General features: G+C 44.5%; 1 protein-coding gene across 29 annotated transcripts in view; it reads left to right on the top strand.

Moving 5' to 3' along the window:
- Positions 1-14,657, top strand: part of ARMH3 (armadillo like helical domain containing 3) — a 213,682-nt gene that overhangs the window by 19,168 nt on the left and 179,857 nt on the right. For 23 of the 29 annotated variants that reach the window (XR_010146690.1, XR_010146689.1, XR_010146688.1 and 20 more), the window contains 6 exons: positions 3,753-3,809; positions 3,920-4,066; positions 7,350-7,457; positions 11,834-11,926; positions 13,367-13,441; positions 13,556-13,642. Coding sequence is in view for 24 of the 29 variants with exons in the window: in XM_507998.8 (XP_507998.2) it covers positions 3,753-3,809; positions 3,920-4,066; positions 7,350-7,457; positions 11,834-11,926; positions 13,367-13,441; positions 13,556-13,642 (567 nt within the window). In the remaining 5 variants the exon portion in view is untranslated. The remainder of the gene's footprint in view (positions 1-3,752; positions 3,810-3,919; positions 4,067-7,349; positions 7,458-11,833; positions 11,927-13,366; positions 13,442-13,555; positions 13,643-14,657) is intronic. The other 6 variants (XM_063781097.1, XM_063781093.1, XM_063781091.1 and 3 more) reach the window with 1 other exon arrangement.

The following is a 14,657-nucleotide window of genomic DNA, read 5'->3' as shown; positions in this document are numbered from 1 at the left end:
TTTATGCTGTTTTATTTTAATTAATTAATCAATTATTTATTTATTTATTTATTTTGAGATGGTGTCTTGCTCTGTCGCCCAAGCTGGAGTGCAGTGGTGTGATCTCGGCTCACTACAGCCTCCACCTCCTGGGTTCAAGCAATTCTCCTGCCTCAGCCTCCCAAGTAGCTGGGATTATAGGCGCATGCCACCATGCCTGGCTAATTTTTGTTTTGTTTTCTTTCTTTTTTTTTTTTTATTGGTCATTCTTGGGTGTTGGCAGGGTCATAGGACAATAGTGGAGGGAAGGTCAGCAGATAAACAAGTGAACAAAGGTCTCTGGTTTTCCTAGGCAGAGGACCCTGTGGCCGCAGTGTTTGTGTCCCTGGGTACTTGAGATTAGGGAGTGGTGATGACTCTTAACAAGCATGCTGCCTTCAAGCATCTGTTTAACAAAGCACATCTTGCACCGCCCTTAATCCATTTAACCCTGAGTGGACACAGCACATGCCCCAGAGAGCACAGGGCTGGGGGCAAGGTCACAGATCAACAGCATCCCAAGGCAGAAGAACCCCTCCCAGTACAGAACAAAATGAAGTCTCCCATGTCTACTTCTTTCTACACAGACACAGCAACAATCTGATTTCTCTAGCTTTTCCCCACCTTTCCCCCTTTTCTATTCCACAAAACCGCCATCGTCATCATGGCCCGTTCTCAATGAGCTGTTGGGTACACCTCTCAGACGGGGTGGTGGCCGGGCAGAGGGGCTCCTCACTTCCCAGAAGGGGCGGCCGGGCAGAGGCGCCCCCCACTTCCTGGACGGGGCGGCGGCCGGGCGGATGCGCCCCCCCATCTCCCTCCCGGACGGGGCGGCTGGCCGGGCGGGGGCTGACCCCCCACCTCCCTCCCGGACGGGGCGGCTGGCCAGGCGGGGGCTGACCCCCCACCTCCCTCCCGGACGGGGCGGCTGGCTGGGCGGGGGCTGACCCCCCACCTCCCTCCTGGACGGGGTGGCTGCCGGGCGGAGGTGCTCCTCACTTCCCAGATGGGGCGGCCGGGCGGAGACGCTCCCCACCTCCCAGACGGGGTCGCGGCCGGGCAGAGGCGCTCCCCACATCTCAGACGATGGGCGGCTGGGCAGAGACGCTCCTCACTTCCTAGACGGGATGGCGGCTGGGAAGAGGCGCTCCTCACTTCCCAGACTGGGTAGCCGGGCAGAGGGGCTCCTCACATCCCAGACGACGGGCGGCCATGCGGAGACGCTCCTCACTTCCCAGTCGGGGTGGCGGCCGGGCAGAGGCTGCAATCTCGGCACTTTGGGAGGCCAAGGCAGGCGGCTGGGAGGTGGAGGATGTAGCGAGCCGAGATCACACCACTGCACTCCAGCCTGGGCAACATTGAGCACTGAGTGAATGAGACTCCGTCTGCAATCCCGGCACCTCGGGAGGCCGAGGCTGGCGGATCACTCGCGGTTAGGAGCTGGAGACCAGCCTGGCCAACACAGCGAAACCCCGTCTCCACCAAAAAAATACGAAAACCAGTCAGGCGTGGCAGCGCGCGCCTGCAATCGCAGGCACTCCGCAGGCTGAGGCAGGAGAATCAGGCAGGGAGGTTGCAGTGAGCCGAGATGGCAGCAGTACAGTCCAGCTTCGGCTCGGCATCAGAGGGAGACTGTGGAAAGAGAGGGAGAGGGAGACCGTGGGGAGAGGGAGAAGGGAGAAGGGAGAGCTTGTTTTCTTTTTTGAGACTGAGTCTCGCTCTGTTGCCCAGGCTGGAGTGTAGTGGCACAATCGTGGCTCACTGCAACCTCCACCTCCCGGGTTCAAGCCATTCTCCTGCCTCAGCCTCCTGAGTAGCTGGGACTACAGGCTCCTTGCACCACACCTGGCTAATTTTTTGTATTTTTTATTTCACTGTGTTAGCCAGGATGGCCTCCATCTCCTGACCTCGTGATCCAGCCGCCTCGGACTCGGCCTGCCAAAGTGCTGGGATTACAGGTGTGAGCCACTGTGCCCAGCCATTTTTGTATTTTCAGTAGAGATGTGGTTTCACCGTGTTGGCCAGGCTGGTCTCGAACTCTTGACCTCAGGTGATCCACCCGCCTCAGCCCTACAAAGTGCTGACGTTACAGGTGTGAGCCACTGTGCCTGGCTGGCCTATTTACTTATTTATTTTTATTATTTATTTATTTATTTTTGTTTTTGAGATGGAGTTTTGCTCTTGTTGCCCAGGGTGGAGTGCAGTGGCATGATCTCAGCTCTCCGTGACCTCTGCCTCCTGGGTTCAAGCGATTCTCCTGCCTCAGCCTCCCGAGTAGCTGGGATTACAGGCATGGGCCACTGTACCTGGCTGTCTCCTGGTAGTAGTTTTAAAAGGTCAGCTTAAAATAAGGTGGTAGTGGGCTATTGATCTGCTTATTTTATGCCATTCTCCTTTCTTTAAAGTAGGGCTTCTCTTTTTTTTTTTTTTTTTTGAGACGGAGTCTCGCTCTGTGGCCTAGGCTGGAGTGCAGCAGTGTGATCTCGGCTCACTGCAAGCTCTGCCTCCCAGGTTTACGCCATTCTCCTGCCTCAGCCTCCCTAGTAGCTGGGACTACAGGTGCCCACCACCACGCCCGGCTAATTTTTTGTATTTTTAATAGAGATGGGGTTTCACCGTGTTAGCCAGGATGGTCTTGATCTCCTGACCTCGTGATCTGCCCACCTCAGCCTCCCAAAGTGCTAGGATTACAGGCATGGGCCACCGTGCCTGGCTGGGGTTCTCTTTTTCTTGTTTTACCCATTAACCAGCAGCTTCTGACTTCCTAGAATTTGTTTGAAAATTATTGCTAGGAAATTTTGGATTTTAGCATGATAATTTTGTTTACTCTTTGGACCAATTTAAATTAAGAAATTTAGAGCACATTAAAAGCACTGTACAGAATACTAAATGCATATGGAGGGCAAGTAGAAGCAGTCAACACAGCATGCTGTAAAAACCACTGTGGTATTACTGAGGTGATCTGAATTCTGGCTCCTGAACTTGTGTAAGTCACTTAACTTGTGTACTCTCTTTCCTAAAATGGGAGGACGGTGATAATATCTGTCCTTCCTGGCTCACTGGATTGTATTTCACATATGTGAATAGGTTTGAAAACAACACTGTACCAATGCACGGGAGGCATGTTGTGATGTGACTAACTTATTCTGATGTTTATGTTCATTTCTTGCTAGAAGATAAATATTTTAGGGAAGTTCTTTGAGCTATTATTTAACTTTTGGTGCAGAGAATATATATCCATGCACACAGTTTTCCACTTGGGAAAAAAAACACAAAGAGATAAGTGTTCTTTTTCCCCTTCTAGCAGTTTAGAATGACCAAGGATTTTCAAAGTTAATTTTGAAAACTAAGGGGCCGGGTGCGGTGGCTCACGCCTGTAATCCCAGCACTTTGGGAGTCCGAGGCGGGCGGATCATGAGGTCAGGAGATCAAGACCATCCTGGCTAACGTGGTGAAACCCTGTCTCTACTGAAAATACAAAAAATTAGCCGGGCGAGGTGGTGGGCGCCTGTAGTCCCAGCTACTCAGGAGGCTGAGGCGGGGGAATGGCGTGAACCCTGGGGGGGCGGAGCCTGCAGTGCGCCGAGATCACACCACTGCACTCCAGCCTGGGCGACAGCGAGATTCCATCTCAAAAAAAAAAAAAAAAAAAAACTAAGGTTGACTATGTATAGTATTCTTAATGCTTTTGGTGTTAGCTGGGAAGGCTGAATGTGCTTATATTCTGGTTTCAGACAGAGGACCCCAGTAAGTGCAGTCCTCGGTTTTGGGAGGAGCTCTTTCTCATGAAGGTAAGAGTTGGTGGCATCTGTGGAATTTCCTGGTAACTAAAATTGCCTTCTCATATATTCTAGGCGCTAAGCTAAAAATGCACTCTGCCCCTTATTTGTTTCCTTGGCAGGTGAATTTAGAGTACCTAGAAGGCAAGCTGGAATCTCTTGATGGTGAGGAGTTAATGAAGATCAAGGACAATATTAATTGCTTATTCCAACACTGCATCCAGGCTCTGGGAGAGGAGCATCCAATTCGGGTTGTCAATGCATTGCAGGTACAAGGCTGGGAGACTGGGGAAGTCTTGTTTAACAGGAGAAAGGAATTGTAACACATCTGTTTGAACTGAGGAACCTAGAGTTGCTCTGAGGTATGAGGTTTTCTTTTTTATTTCTGTAAGTTACCAAATATTTATGCCATTTTTGTTTAGCCATCTTTCTATTTATACAAATTGACACTTAGGAGTAATCGTATCCATTTGTATAATTTGATCTAATGCTAAAGTAGATTCTTAGACAGAATTCTTGTTTTTGCTTGAGAAAGGGAAGAAGTAGAGAGGAAACTGAGGCAAGAATGATTAGTCTTTATCAAAAATCAGAAGACTGCTGGGCACGGTGGCTCACGCCTGTAATCCTAGCACTTTGGGAGGCTGAAGTGGGCAGATCACTTGAGGTCAGGAGTTCGAGACCAGCCTGACCAACATGGTGAAACCCACCTCTACTAAAAATACAAAAATTAGCCGGGCATGGTGGTGGGCACCTGTAATCCCATCTACTCAGGAGGTTGAGGCAGGAGAATTGCTTGAACTCGGGAGGCGGAGGTTGCAGTGAGCCGAGATTGCACCACTGCACCCCAGCCTGGGCAACAGAGCGAGACTCCATCTCAAAAACCAAAGATTTTGAAAGGAATCTGTAATTCAGAAAACATTAAGAAACTGTTCTTTATGTTAGGTGGCATGATCATAAAATTCATTCAACAACTATTCCTTGAATTGTTATGTGCCAGGCATTGGGCTGGATGATAGAGATATACTACAGAGTTCTTGAGGGAAGAGACTTTGAGAGTTTCATTCAGTAGTTTGTTTCCAGTGAGTAGAATACTCCTTGTGCCCAGAGAGCAGTGCATAGCAAATAGTACTCTAGAAGTAAGTTCTTATTGAATGAATGGTGACAAAGTTTCTAAAATTTAGTCTAGTAAGTTTAGTATAGTCTAGATTGAGAGTACTTAGGGCAGTGATTGATAGGTTTAGAATATGAAGAATCCTGGGCTGGGCGCGGTGGCTCATGCCTGTAATCCCAGCACTTTGGGAGGCCAAGGCGGGCGGATCACGAGATCAGGAGATCGAGACCATCCTGGCTAACGGGGAAACCCCATCTCTACTAAAAATACAAAAAATTAGCCGGGCATGGTGGCGCATGCCTGTAATCCCAGCTACTTGGGAGGCTGAGGTGAGAGAATGGTGTGAACTGGGAGACGGAGCTTGCAGTGAGCCGACATGGTGCCACTGCACTCCAGCCTGGGCGACAGAGCGAGACTCCATCTCAAAAAAAAAAGAATATGAAGAATCCATGATGGGATATATAATTTTATTGGAACTTGTGATAGATTGGGTTTAAGTTTCTAACATACTAGTTAGGCAGATCATTTTGTGAGCCCCAGTTTTCTCATCTGTAGAATGGCAATAATAATTACCTCTTGAGTTGATGTCCCAGAAAGATGGACCATGTTTATTCTATAGCTTTGTTAACTTTTGGCACAATAAGTTCCACCTTTTAAGTTGTAGCATAGGGGCTCAATGAAAGTTGGAAACTGTACTTCCAGTAATTGCAGTGCTCATTGTGTGGGCATGAATTGTAGACTGTTTTATTTCAGTGGAAATAAGTTGACATTAAGCCACTTAGTGACCCATAAAATATTGTACATTGTTATAATAGCTTATACTTACTGAGCTCTAACAGAATTCCAGGGACTAAGTACTTTACAGTATTATTTCACATAGCCCTCATAATGTTCCTACAAGATGGATGCTATTATTATCATTCCTACTTTATAGATGAGAAAACTGAGCCACTGGAAAGTTAACTAATGTGTGTGTCTGGGTTCTCACAGCTAGTAAGTAGTGGATGAGGATTATGAAGATTTTAAGATTTGAAGCAGTTGGCTATTATATAAGGGACTTAACTGTTACAGTTATTAAAAATAATTATAAAAACTGTTGGCCAGGCGTGGTGGCTCACGCCTGTAATCCCAACACTTTGGGAGGCTGAGGGGGGCAGATCACTGGCAGGAGTTCGATACCAGCCTGGCCAACATGATGAAAACCTGTCTCTATTTAAAAACTACGAAAATTAGCCAGGCGTGGTGGTGCACACCTGTAACTCCAGCCACTAGGAAGACCGAAGCATGGGAATCACTTGAACCCAGGAGGTGGAGGTTGCAGTGAGGCGGGATCACTCACGCCACTGCACTCCAGCCTGGGTGACAGAGTGAGACTCCGTCTCAAACAAAAACAAAAACAAAAACAAAACAAAACAAAACAAAAAAAACTATTAAACTGTAATATAAATGCCAAAATTATTATTATTATTATTTTTGAGACGGAGTTTCACTCTTGTTGCCCAGGCTGGAGTGCAATGGAGCGATCTCGGCTCACTGCAACATCCGTCTCCTGGGTTCAAGGATTCTCCTGCCTCAGCCTCCTGAGTAGCTGGGATTACAGGCATCTGCCTCCACACTTGGCTAATTTTTTGTATTTTTAATAGAGACTGGGTTTCACCATGTTGGCCAAGCTGGTCTCGAACTCCTGACCTCAGGTGATCCACTTGCCTCAGCCTCCCAAAGTGTTGGGATTACAGGCTTGAGCCACTGCGTCCGGCCCCAAAATTAATTTTAAATAAAGGAAAACTCCACCAATCCCATGATTGAACTCAAGAACTATTTTTAATCTTTGAATATCACCTCCCAGTCTGCTTTATAATTTTTAAAAACAAGATGACAAGAAAATAAAAAATGAGGATGACAGCAGTCTCAGTTACTGTTCCTCTTTTATTTGCTGGATTTTGCACATACTGAGACTCAGACTGGGCTGGGCACAGTGGCTCACATTTCTAATTCCAGAACTTTGGGAGGCTGAGGCAGGAGGATCACTGGAGCCCAGGTGTTGGAGACCAGTCTGGGCAACATGGTGAGACCCTGTCTCTACAAAAAATAAAAAAATTAACCAGGTGTGGTGGAGCACACCTGTCATCTCAGCTACTTGGAAGGCTGAGGTGGGAGGATCACCTGAGCCCAGGAGGTCAAGGCTGTAGTGAGCTGTGATTATGCCACTGCACTACAGTCTTGGTGAAGAGCAAGACCTTGTCTCAAAAAAAAAAAAAAAAAAAAAAAAAAAACCCGAACCAAACGGAAAACCCCACAAAAACTCAGACTGTGTTTTGGAGCTCAGAACTCAGAGAAATTGAATTTATTCAGTGTCAGCTGTGTAAGGATGAGGCTGCAATGTGGGTCTACAGACCCTGAGACTTCCTCTCCAGAAAGAATTCTTTCTTTCATTTCTGCAGACCCTGTGCGCACTCATTCGAGGAGTCCATCAAAAGAATAAGTCTACCTCTGGGTTTGACATTATCAACATGCTGATGGGCTTTGACAAGGCGGAGCTGTGCATGAAGGTGAGGCATAAGCTGCAGATGTGCCTGTGGATGGCAGCTTCTGACAGCTGTTCCTGGACACTATCAGCAGACAAATGTACTCAAAGATTTGGACTCAGAAAGATACAGATGATTGAATTTGGCCTTGCATTTAGATGTTTTTATTTCACAGATTTGCTTTATCTGAATAAAGGAAAATTTTAAATTCAAATTTGAATGGAGGTATTCTTTCCCTGCGGGATAAAGACAGAATAGTTTATTTTATTACTCGTATCATATGATCATACATTCTTAAGAACATTTATGAATTTAAATAAAATATAACAACATACAAGGGTAACTTTAATTCTAAACTTTAAGCTTATTTAACACAATTACTTTGATTTTATCAGAATTTTTCTTTCTGCTGTTTGACACTATCTTTTTAAAATAACAGCCTTATAATTCATATAGCATAAATCCACCCTTTTAGATTGTACAGTCTGACCAGGCGCCATGGCTCATGCCTGTAATCCTAGCGCTTTGGGAGGCCAAGGCAGGCGGATTGCTTGAGCTAAGGAGTTTGAGACCAGCTTGGGCAACATGGCAAAACCTCGTCTCCACAAAAAATACAAAAATTATCTGCGTATGGTGGCACGTGCCTGTAAGTCCCAGCTAGTTGGGGGAGGCTGAAGTGGTAGGACTGCTTGAACCTGGGAGGTGGAGGTTGCAGTGAGCCAAGATCATGCCACTGCACTCCAGGCTGGGCAACAGAGCAAGACCCTGTCTCAAAAAGAAGAAAATAAATAAAGTGTACAATCCAGTGGATTTTAGTATATTCATAGAATTATACAATTATCATCACTATTAATTTCAGAACATTTTCATCACCCTAGAAAGAAAACCTGTACCCATTAGCAGTCATTCCCCAATTCTCCACTCTTCTCAACCCTTGGCAAGCATTAATCTGCTTTATGTCTCTATGGGTTTAGCTGTTCTGGACACCTCATATAAATGGAATCATATCATATGTAGCCTTTTGAGTCTGGCAGTTACTTCACATAATGTTTTTGTGGTTCCTCCATATTATAGGATGTATCAGTATTTCATTCCTTTTTATTGCCTAATAATATTCCTTTGGCTGGAGATACTCACTATATTTTGTTTAGCCATTCCTCAGTTGATAGGTATTTGGGTCCTTTCAACATTTTGGCTATTAGGAATAATGCTGCTATGAATGTTCATGTATAAGTTTCTGTATGGATGTATGCTCTTATTTATTTATTTATTTATTCATGAGATGAGGTCTTGCTATGTTGACCCAGCTGGTCTTGAACTCCTGGCCTCCGGTGATCCTCCTGCCTCAGCCTTCCAAAGTGCTGAGATTATAAGCATGACCCACTGCACTCAGGCCACACATATGTTTTAAATTCTCCTGGGCATATACCTAGGTGTAGAATTGCTGGGTCACATGGTAACTCTATATTTGACATTTTAGGACCTACCAAACCATTTTTCCATAGTGGCTGTTCCATTTTATAATTTCACTAGCAATGTATGAGGGTTCAAGTTTCTGCACATTATGTCAACAGTTGTTTTTGTCTGTCTTTATTTTTTTTTTGGAGAAATGTCTTTCATATCCTTTGTCCATTTCTAGATGGGGGTGTCTTTTTTTGTTGAGTTATAAGAGTTCTTTTCGTATTCTGAATATGTCCCTTATCAGATATATGATTTGCAGTGTTGGACACCATATTGAATGAATGTTATTTGAACTTTGAAGAACAGTCTTCTGTCACTTATTAAATTTAAAATAAATCTGTATACCAGAGAATCTTTATAATGATTAGGTTACAAAAAAGTTATTAATATATAATTATGAATATACAAATATTTAATACTTAGAGTTATTTTTAAATTCTGGCCTTTTGCAGTTCATATATATGTCATGGTAAAATCCCAGATAGCTCCTCATTCTCATAGTTCTAACTACTGCTTGTATGTTGATGACTGCTAAGTGTCTGTCTTTAGCCTTAATGTCTCTTCATGATCTCAGAGTTGTATCCTCTGCAAGTACTTGCTGAGTGTACTCACTGACACATCCCATAAGTACTTCTTGCTTGATATATCCAGAATGGAGCTCACTGTTTCTCCTGCATCTCTTCTTCCTCATTCATTCTCTTTCAGAATGGGAGCAGCTGTCTTCACAGGCCCCACGCTGTGATGAGGGGACTTCTCATCTTTTATCTCCAGATGATCACCAAGTTCAGCTAATTTTACCTCAGTTCATATTCCTCATACTTGTCTTCTTCTGTTACCACCATCTCTATTATGCTATCTCTCACCAGAACTATTACAGTGATGCCTTCATTCATTCTTTTTTTTTTTTTTTTTTGAGACGGAATCTCACTCTGTCACCTAGGCTGGAGTCCAGTGGTGCAGTCTCGGCTCACTGCAACCTCCCTGTCCTGGGTTCAAGCGATTCTCCTGCCTCAGCCACCTGAGTAGCTGGGATTACAGGCATGCGCCACCACACTCAGCTAATTTTTGTATTTGTAGTAGAGATAGGGTTTCACCCTGTTGGCCAGGCTGGTCTCGAACTCCTAACCTCAGGTGATCTGCCTGCCTTGGCCTCCCAAAGTGCTGGGATTACAGGCATGAGCCACTGCGCCCAGCCCATTCATTCTTTTGACAAATATTTGTTGGGCCCCTATATGCCAGGTACTGTGGTAGGCACTGAGGATACAAGAGGCAAATAAGACATGACAACTGTCTCAGGAAATTGAAGTCCTCATTAGTCTCCATGCTTACAAGCTTACCATCTTTAAATCCATCATCCACACTGACACCACAACTGTGTGGCATTAGTGTGTATATCTTACGCTAGTGTGTACATCTTTCCTGCTTAAAATCCTTCATTAGTCTCCTGTCACTAACGGGATAAAGACCAAACTCCCTAGTTAGACTTATAAAACTTTCAAAATCTGCACCATATTTACTTCCCCAGGCTTATATCTCACCACTGTGCCTCATTCTTTATACTCCCTTAAAAACAAACTACTTTTATTCCAACCCCACACCAGGGCCATTTCTTTCCTTATGTGTCTTTGATGATGCTAATACCTGTCTGGAATTCCTTTCCTCCCCAATTCCTATTGAATTTTCAAAATATAACTCACTCCTGAGGGGTCTTGGAATAGGTGACTTTAGAGCAAATTCCATTCCTCTGTGTATATTTCCATCATAGTAACCACTGAATTGAAACTGTTGGCTTGTTTTTCTCTCCCATTAGACTAAAAGCACCTTGAGAGCAAGGGTCATGGTCTGAGTTTTTTCATATATTCTTTTAAAGCACAATATTCAGCACAGAGTAGATGCTGACATATTTATTGAATTGAACTGAAGCAGCTTACCTTGGCCTTCCAGCATGCTTAAATCCTTATTCTCCATCTATTCTCCTTCCTCATTTAATGTAGAATATTTCTTTTCATCTTCCCTTTATTGTAGTATACAAGGGTTTCATCTTTTGATTAGTTTGGGTTTGTCAGCTGGCTTTTAGTGCAGTGATAAATTCCAATTACATTGCCAAGCGGAGACCAGGATGGACACAAGTTAGCTTCGTTGGATAGTTTATATGGCTAGTGATAGCCTGTAATGATACTGTTTCTTTTTCATTTATTCAGTGTGCCTGAATCAAGTGTTATGCTTTCTTTACCAAATAATGAAACTTGCCAGGCATAGTGGTTCACACCTACAGTGCCAACCCTTTGGGAGGCTGAGGATCACTTGAGCCCAGGAGTTCGAGACCACCCTGGGCAACATGGTGAGACCTTGTCTCTATAAAGAAAAAGAAAAAAAAAAACACCTGGGTGTGGTGGCACACATCTGTGGTCCTAGCCATTCAGGAGGCTGAGGTGGGAGGATGACTTGATCCCAGCAGTTTGAGGTTGCAGTGTGCTATGAACATGCCCTGCTTTCCAGCCTGACTGACAGACAGAGTGAGACTCTGTCTCAAAAAGAAAAGAAAAGAAAAGAAACTTATATACAATTATTTAACCATTAGGTTTCCCTTTTTTTATTTGCTTCCTTGTAATCTAAACGTTTATATGGGGATGACAGACTGCAAACATTCATTAATTTGGTAGAACAGTGAATTCTTTACTCTCTTGTGCAACTGTTCTAAAGCATTTTTCTCAATATAGCTAGATTTTGAAGTCTTCCTATTTTTCTTTCTTAGCAACCCCAGCCTGAGAAAAAGGTCCTCCTTTTCTTTATTTAATCTTGTAAGTTCTGGGCCTAAGGAAATGATATTGTTGCTTTATTGTGTGTTATTCACATTACCCTGTATAACATAACCCAGAGTTAGACAAAGGTGGGGTGTTATCTGGTATGGTTTAATGGTTATTGGTTCTCTTTCTCAGAACTTGATGGAGAGTTTGGATTCATTGCTTTGTGCAGAAGGTTCTGAAAGTCTGAAGAGCTTATGTCTGAAACTTCTCCTTTGCTTAGTGACCGTAAGTGACCTATGTTTGTCAAGGGTATTAATTGACAGGAGGGGCAATCCTGTTTGAATACTTGAGCCCAAAGATAGAAGGAAAAAGAGAAGAAATATTCTCAATGAGGGTATTACATCACTCCCTCGTGTCTGGATGTATGGGAAGTTAGCTGCATGGTCTTTTGCTTCCTCTTTGGAGCAATTACTGGCATTTTTAGCCTGCAGGCTATGTGATATTTTACTTTAGAAGTTTCACTTCAGGAGAACAAGTGTCTTCTGGGTTGTCAGACTTGTCCTCATCAGGTCTCATTTGGAAATAGTTTTTGTGATTCTGAGTAATTTTTTTTTTTTTTTTTTTTGAGACAGAGTCTTGCTCCGTCGCCCAGGCTGGAGTGCAATGGCGTGATCTCGGCTCACTTCAACGTCTGCCTCCTGGGTTCAAACAATTCTCCTGCCTCAGCCTCCCAAGTAGCTGGGATTACAGGCATGTGCCACCATGCCCAGATAATTTTTTTTTTTTTGTACTTTTAGTAGAGATGGGGTTTCGCCATGTTGGCCAGCCTGATCTTGAACTCCTGACCTTAGGTGATCCACCCGCTTGAACTGCTGACCTTAGGTGATCCACCCTCTTGAACTCCTGACCTTAGGTGATCCACCTGCCTTGGCCTCCCAAACTGCTGGGATTACAGGTGTGAGCCACCGCGCCCGGAGGATTCTGAGTATTTTTATTTGTTTTGGCTTTTATTTATTTATTTTTCAAGGTGGAGTCTTGCTCTGTCGCCTAGGCTGGAGAGTGCAATGGCATGATCCTGGCTCACTGCAACCTCCATCTTCCGGGTTTGAACAGTTCTCCTGCCTCAGCCTCCCGAGTAGCTGGGATTACAGGCATGTACAACCACGCCTGGCTAATTTTTGTATTTTTAGTAGAGATGGGGTTTCACCATGTTGGCCAGGATGGTCTTGAACTCCTGACCTCGTGATCCACCCACTTCAGCCTCCCTAAGTGCTGGGATTACAGGCTTGAGCCACTGCGCTCAGGTAGTTTTGATTTTATAACTGTAGGCTGCCTGTATTTCTAGTGGAAGGAGGGTGGGGTGTTGATTATTTACTTTAGGAGGGTCCCTTTCCCTGCCACCTCTTGAAGACTTCTGCATTCATAAACCTCTTCCTGTGCACTTGAGGAATGAAACCCAAGAAACTGTTAAGCGAATGCATGTGTGAGGATATGAGAGAAACAATGAGGAGTTCAAAGACTTAGGAAGTTTTAACTTGCTGATTTCCTACCCTTATGTTGTCTATTCAGACTCTCATGACTTAAGGGGCACTTGTGAAAGGTCAGCTAAGTTATCTAGTAGAAATATTTTAATATTTTTGTTTCTCTTAGATGTTAGGGGAGGAGATTACACAAGATATCAGAATACCTCAGAACAGACTTTAAAAAGCCTTTTATTACATTCAGGTGACAGATAACATCAGCCAGAACACTATTCTCGAGTATGTAATGATCAACAGCATATTTGAAGCAATTTTACAGGTAGGTCAATTCCCTTGTTACCTCCTCTCTTTGGGGTAAACCACCTCTTCAAATTTTCTGTGTTCTCAGGAACCAGGAGTTAGCAGTCTCATGCATTTTTGGTTCTTGTTACAGATACTTTCCCATCCCCCAAGTCGTAGGGAGCATGGGTATGATGCTGTCGTCCTCTTGGCTTTGCTGGTGAACTATAGAAAATATGAGGTAACTGGGCTCCTTAGTGGACAGTTGTTATCTGCCTATAATCTTCTTAAATGTGGCCTCTCCTAAAGGACTTTGCTTAATGTAGAAGACGTTCTTGGTAAATGGTATATTGATTAATTTTGATAATCCAGATTCTAAAAATCCTATATTAAATGCATGGGGCAGAGGATCTAGTTGTTTAAAGGAATCCTGTGATGCAACTTCTAATGAAGTGAGTAAGTACGCCCTAATGTAGTGATTCCCATACCCAGCTTATTAGAATCACCTAAGAACTTTTTTTTTTTTTTTTGAGACGGAATTTCGCTCTTGTTGCCCAGGCTGGAGTGCAATGGCACGATCTTGGCTCACCGTAACCTCCGCCTCCCGGCTTCAAGCAATTCTCCTGCCTCAGCCTCCCAAGTAGTTGGGATTACAGGCATGTGGCATCATGCCCTGCTAATTTTGTATTTTTAGTAGAGATAGGTTTCTCCATGTTGGTCAGGCTGGTCTCAAACTCCCAATGTCAGGTGATCTGCCCACCTTGGTCTCCCAAAGTGCTGGGATTACAGGCGTGAGCCACCGCACCTGGCCTAGAACTTTTTAAAAAGAAAAAATTTCGGCCGGGCACGGTGGCTCACGCCTGTAATCCCAGCACTTTGGGAGGCCGAGGTGGGTGGATCACGAGGTCAGGAGATCGAGACCATCCTGGCTAACACGGTGAAACCCCGTCTCTACTAAAAATACAAAAAATTAGCTGGGTGTGGCAGTGTGCGCCTGTGGTCCCAGCTACTTGGGAGGCTGAGGCAGGAGAATGGCATGAACCCGGGAGGCGGAGTTTGCAGTGAGCCCAGATTGCACCACTGCACTCCAGCCTGGGCGACAGAGTGAGACTCCATCTCAGAAAAAAAGAAAAAAATTCTGGATCTTATCCTGGACACAGTAAATCAGTCTTTTGGTTGTGGGGGAAACAGGAACCTGGAAATTTTTTTTTTTTTTTTTTTAAGACAGAGTCTCGCTCTGTCGCCCAGGCTGGAGT

This window comes from Pan troglodytes, chromosome 8, assembly GCF_028858775.2.
Source record: "Pan troglodytes isolate AG18354 chromosome 8, NHGRI_mPanTro3-v2.0_pri, whole genome shotgun sequence".
In the NCBI taxonomy this organism is placed as follows: domain Eukaryota; kingdom Metazoa; phylum Chordata; class Mammalia; order Primates; family Hominidae; genus Pan; species Pan troglodytes.
The sequence above is the reverse complement of the archived record's forward strand: the minus strand, read 5'-3'. Positions and strand labels throughout refer to the sequence as shown.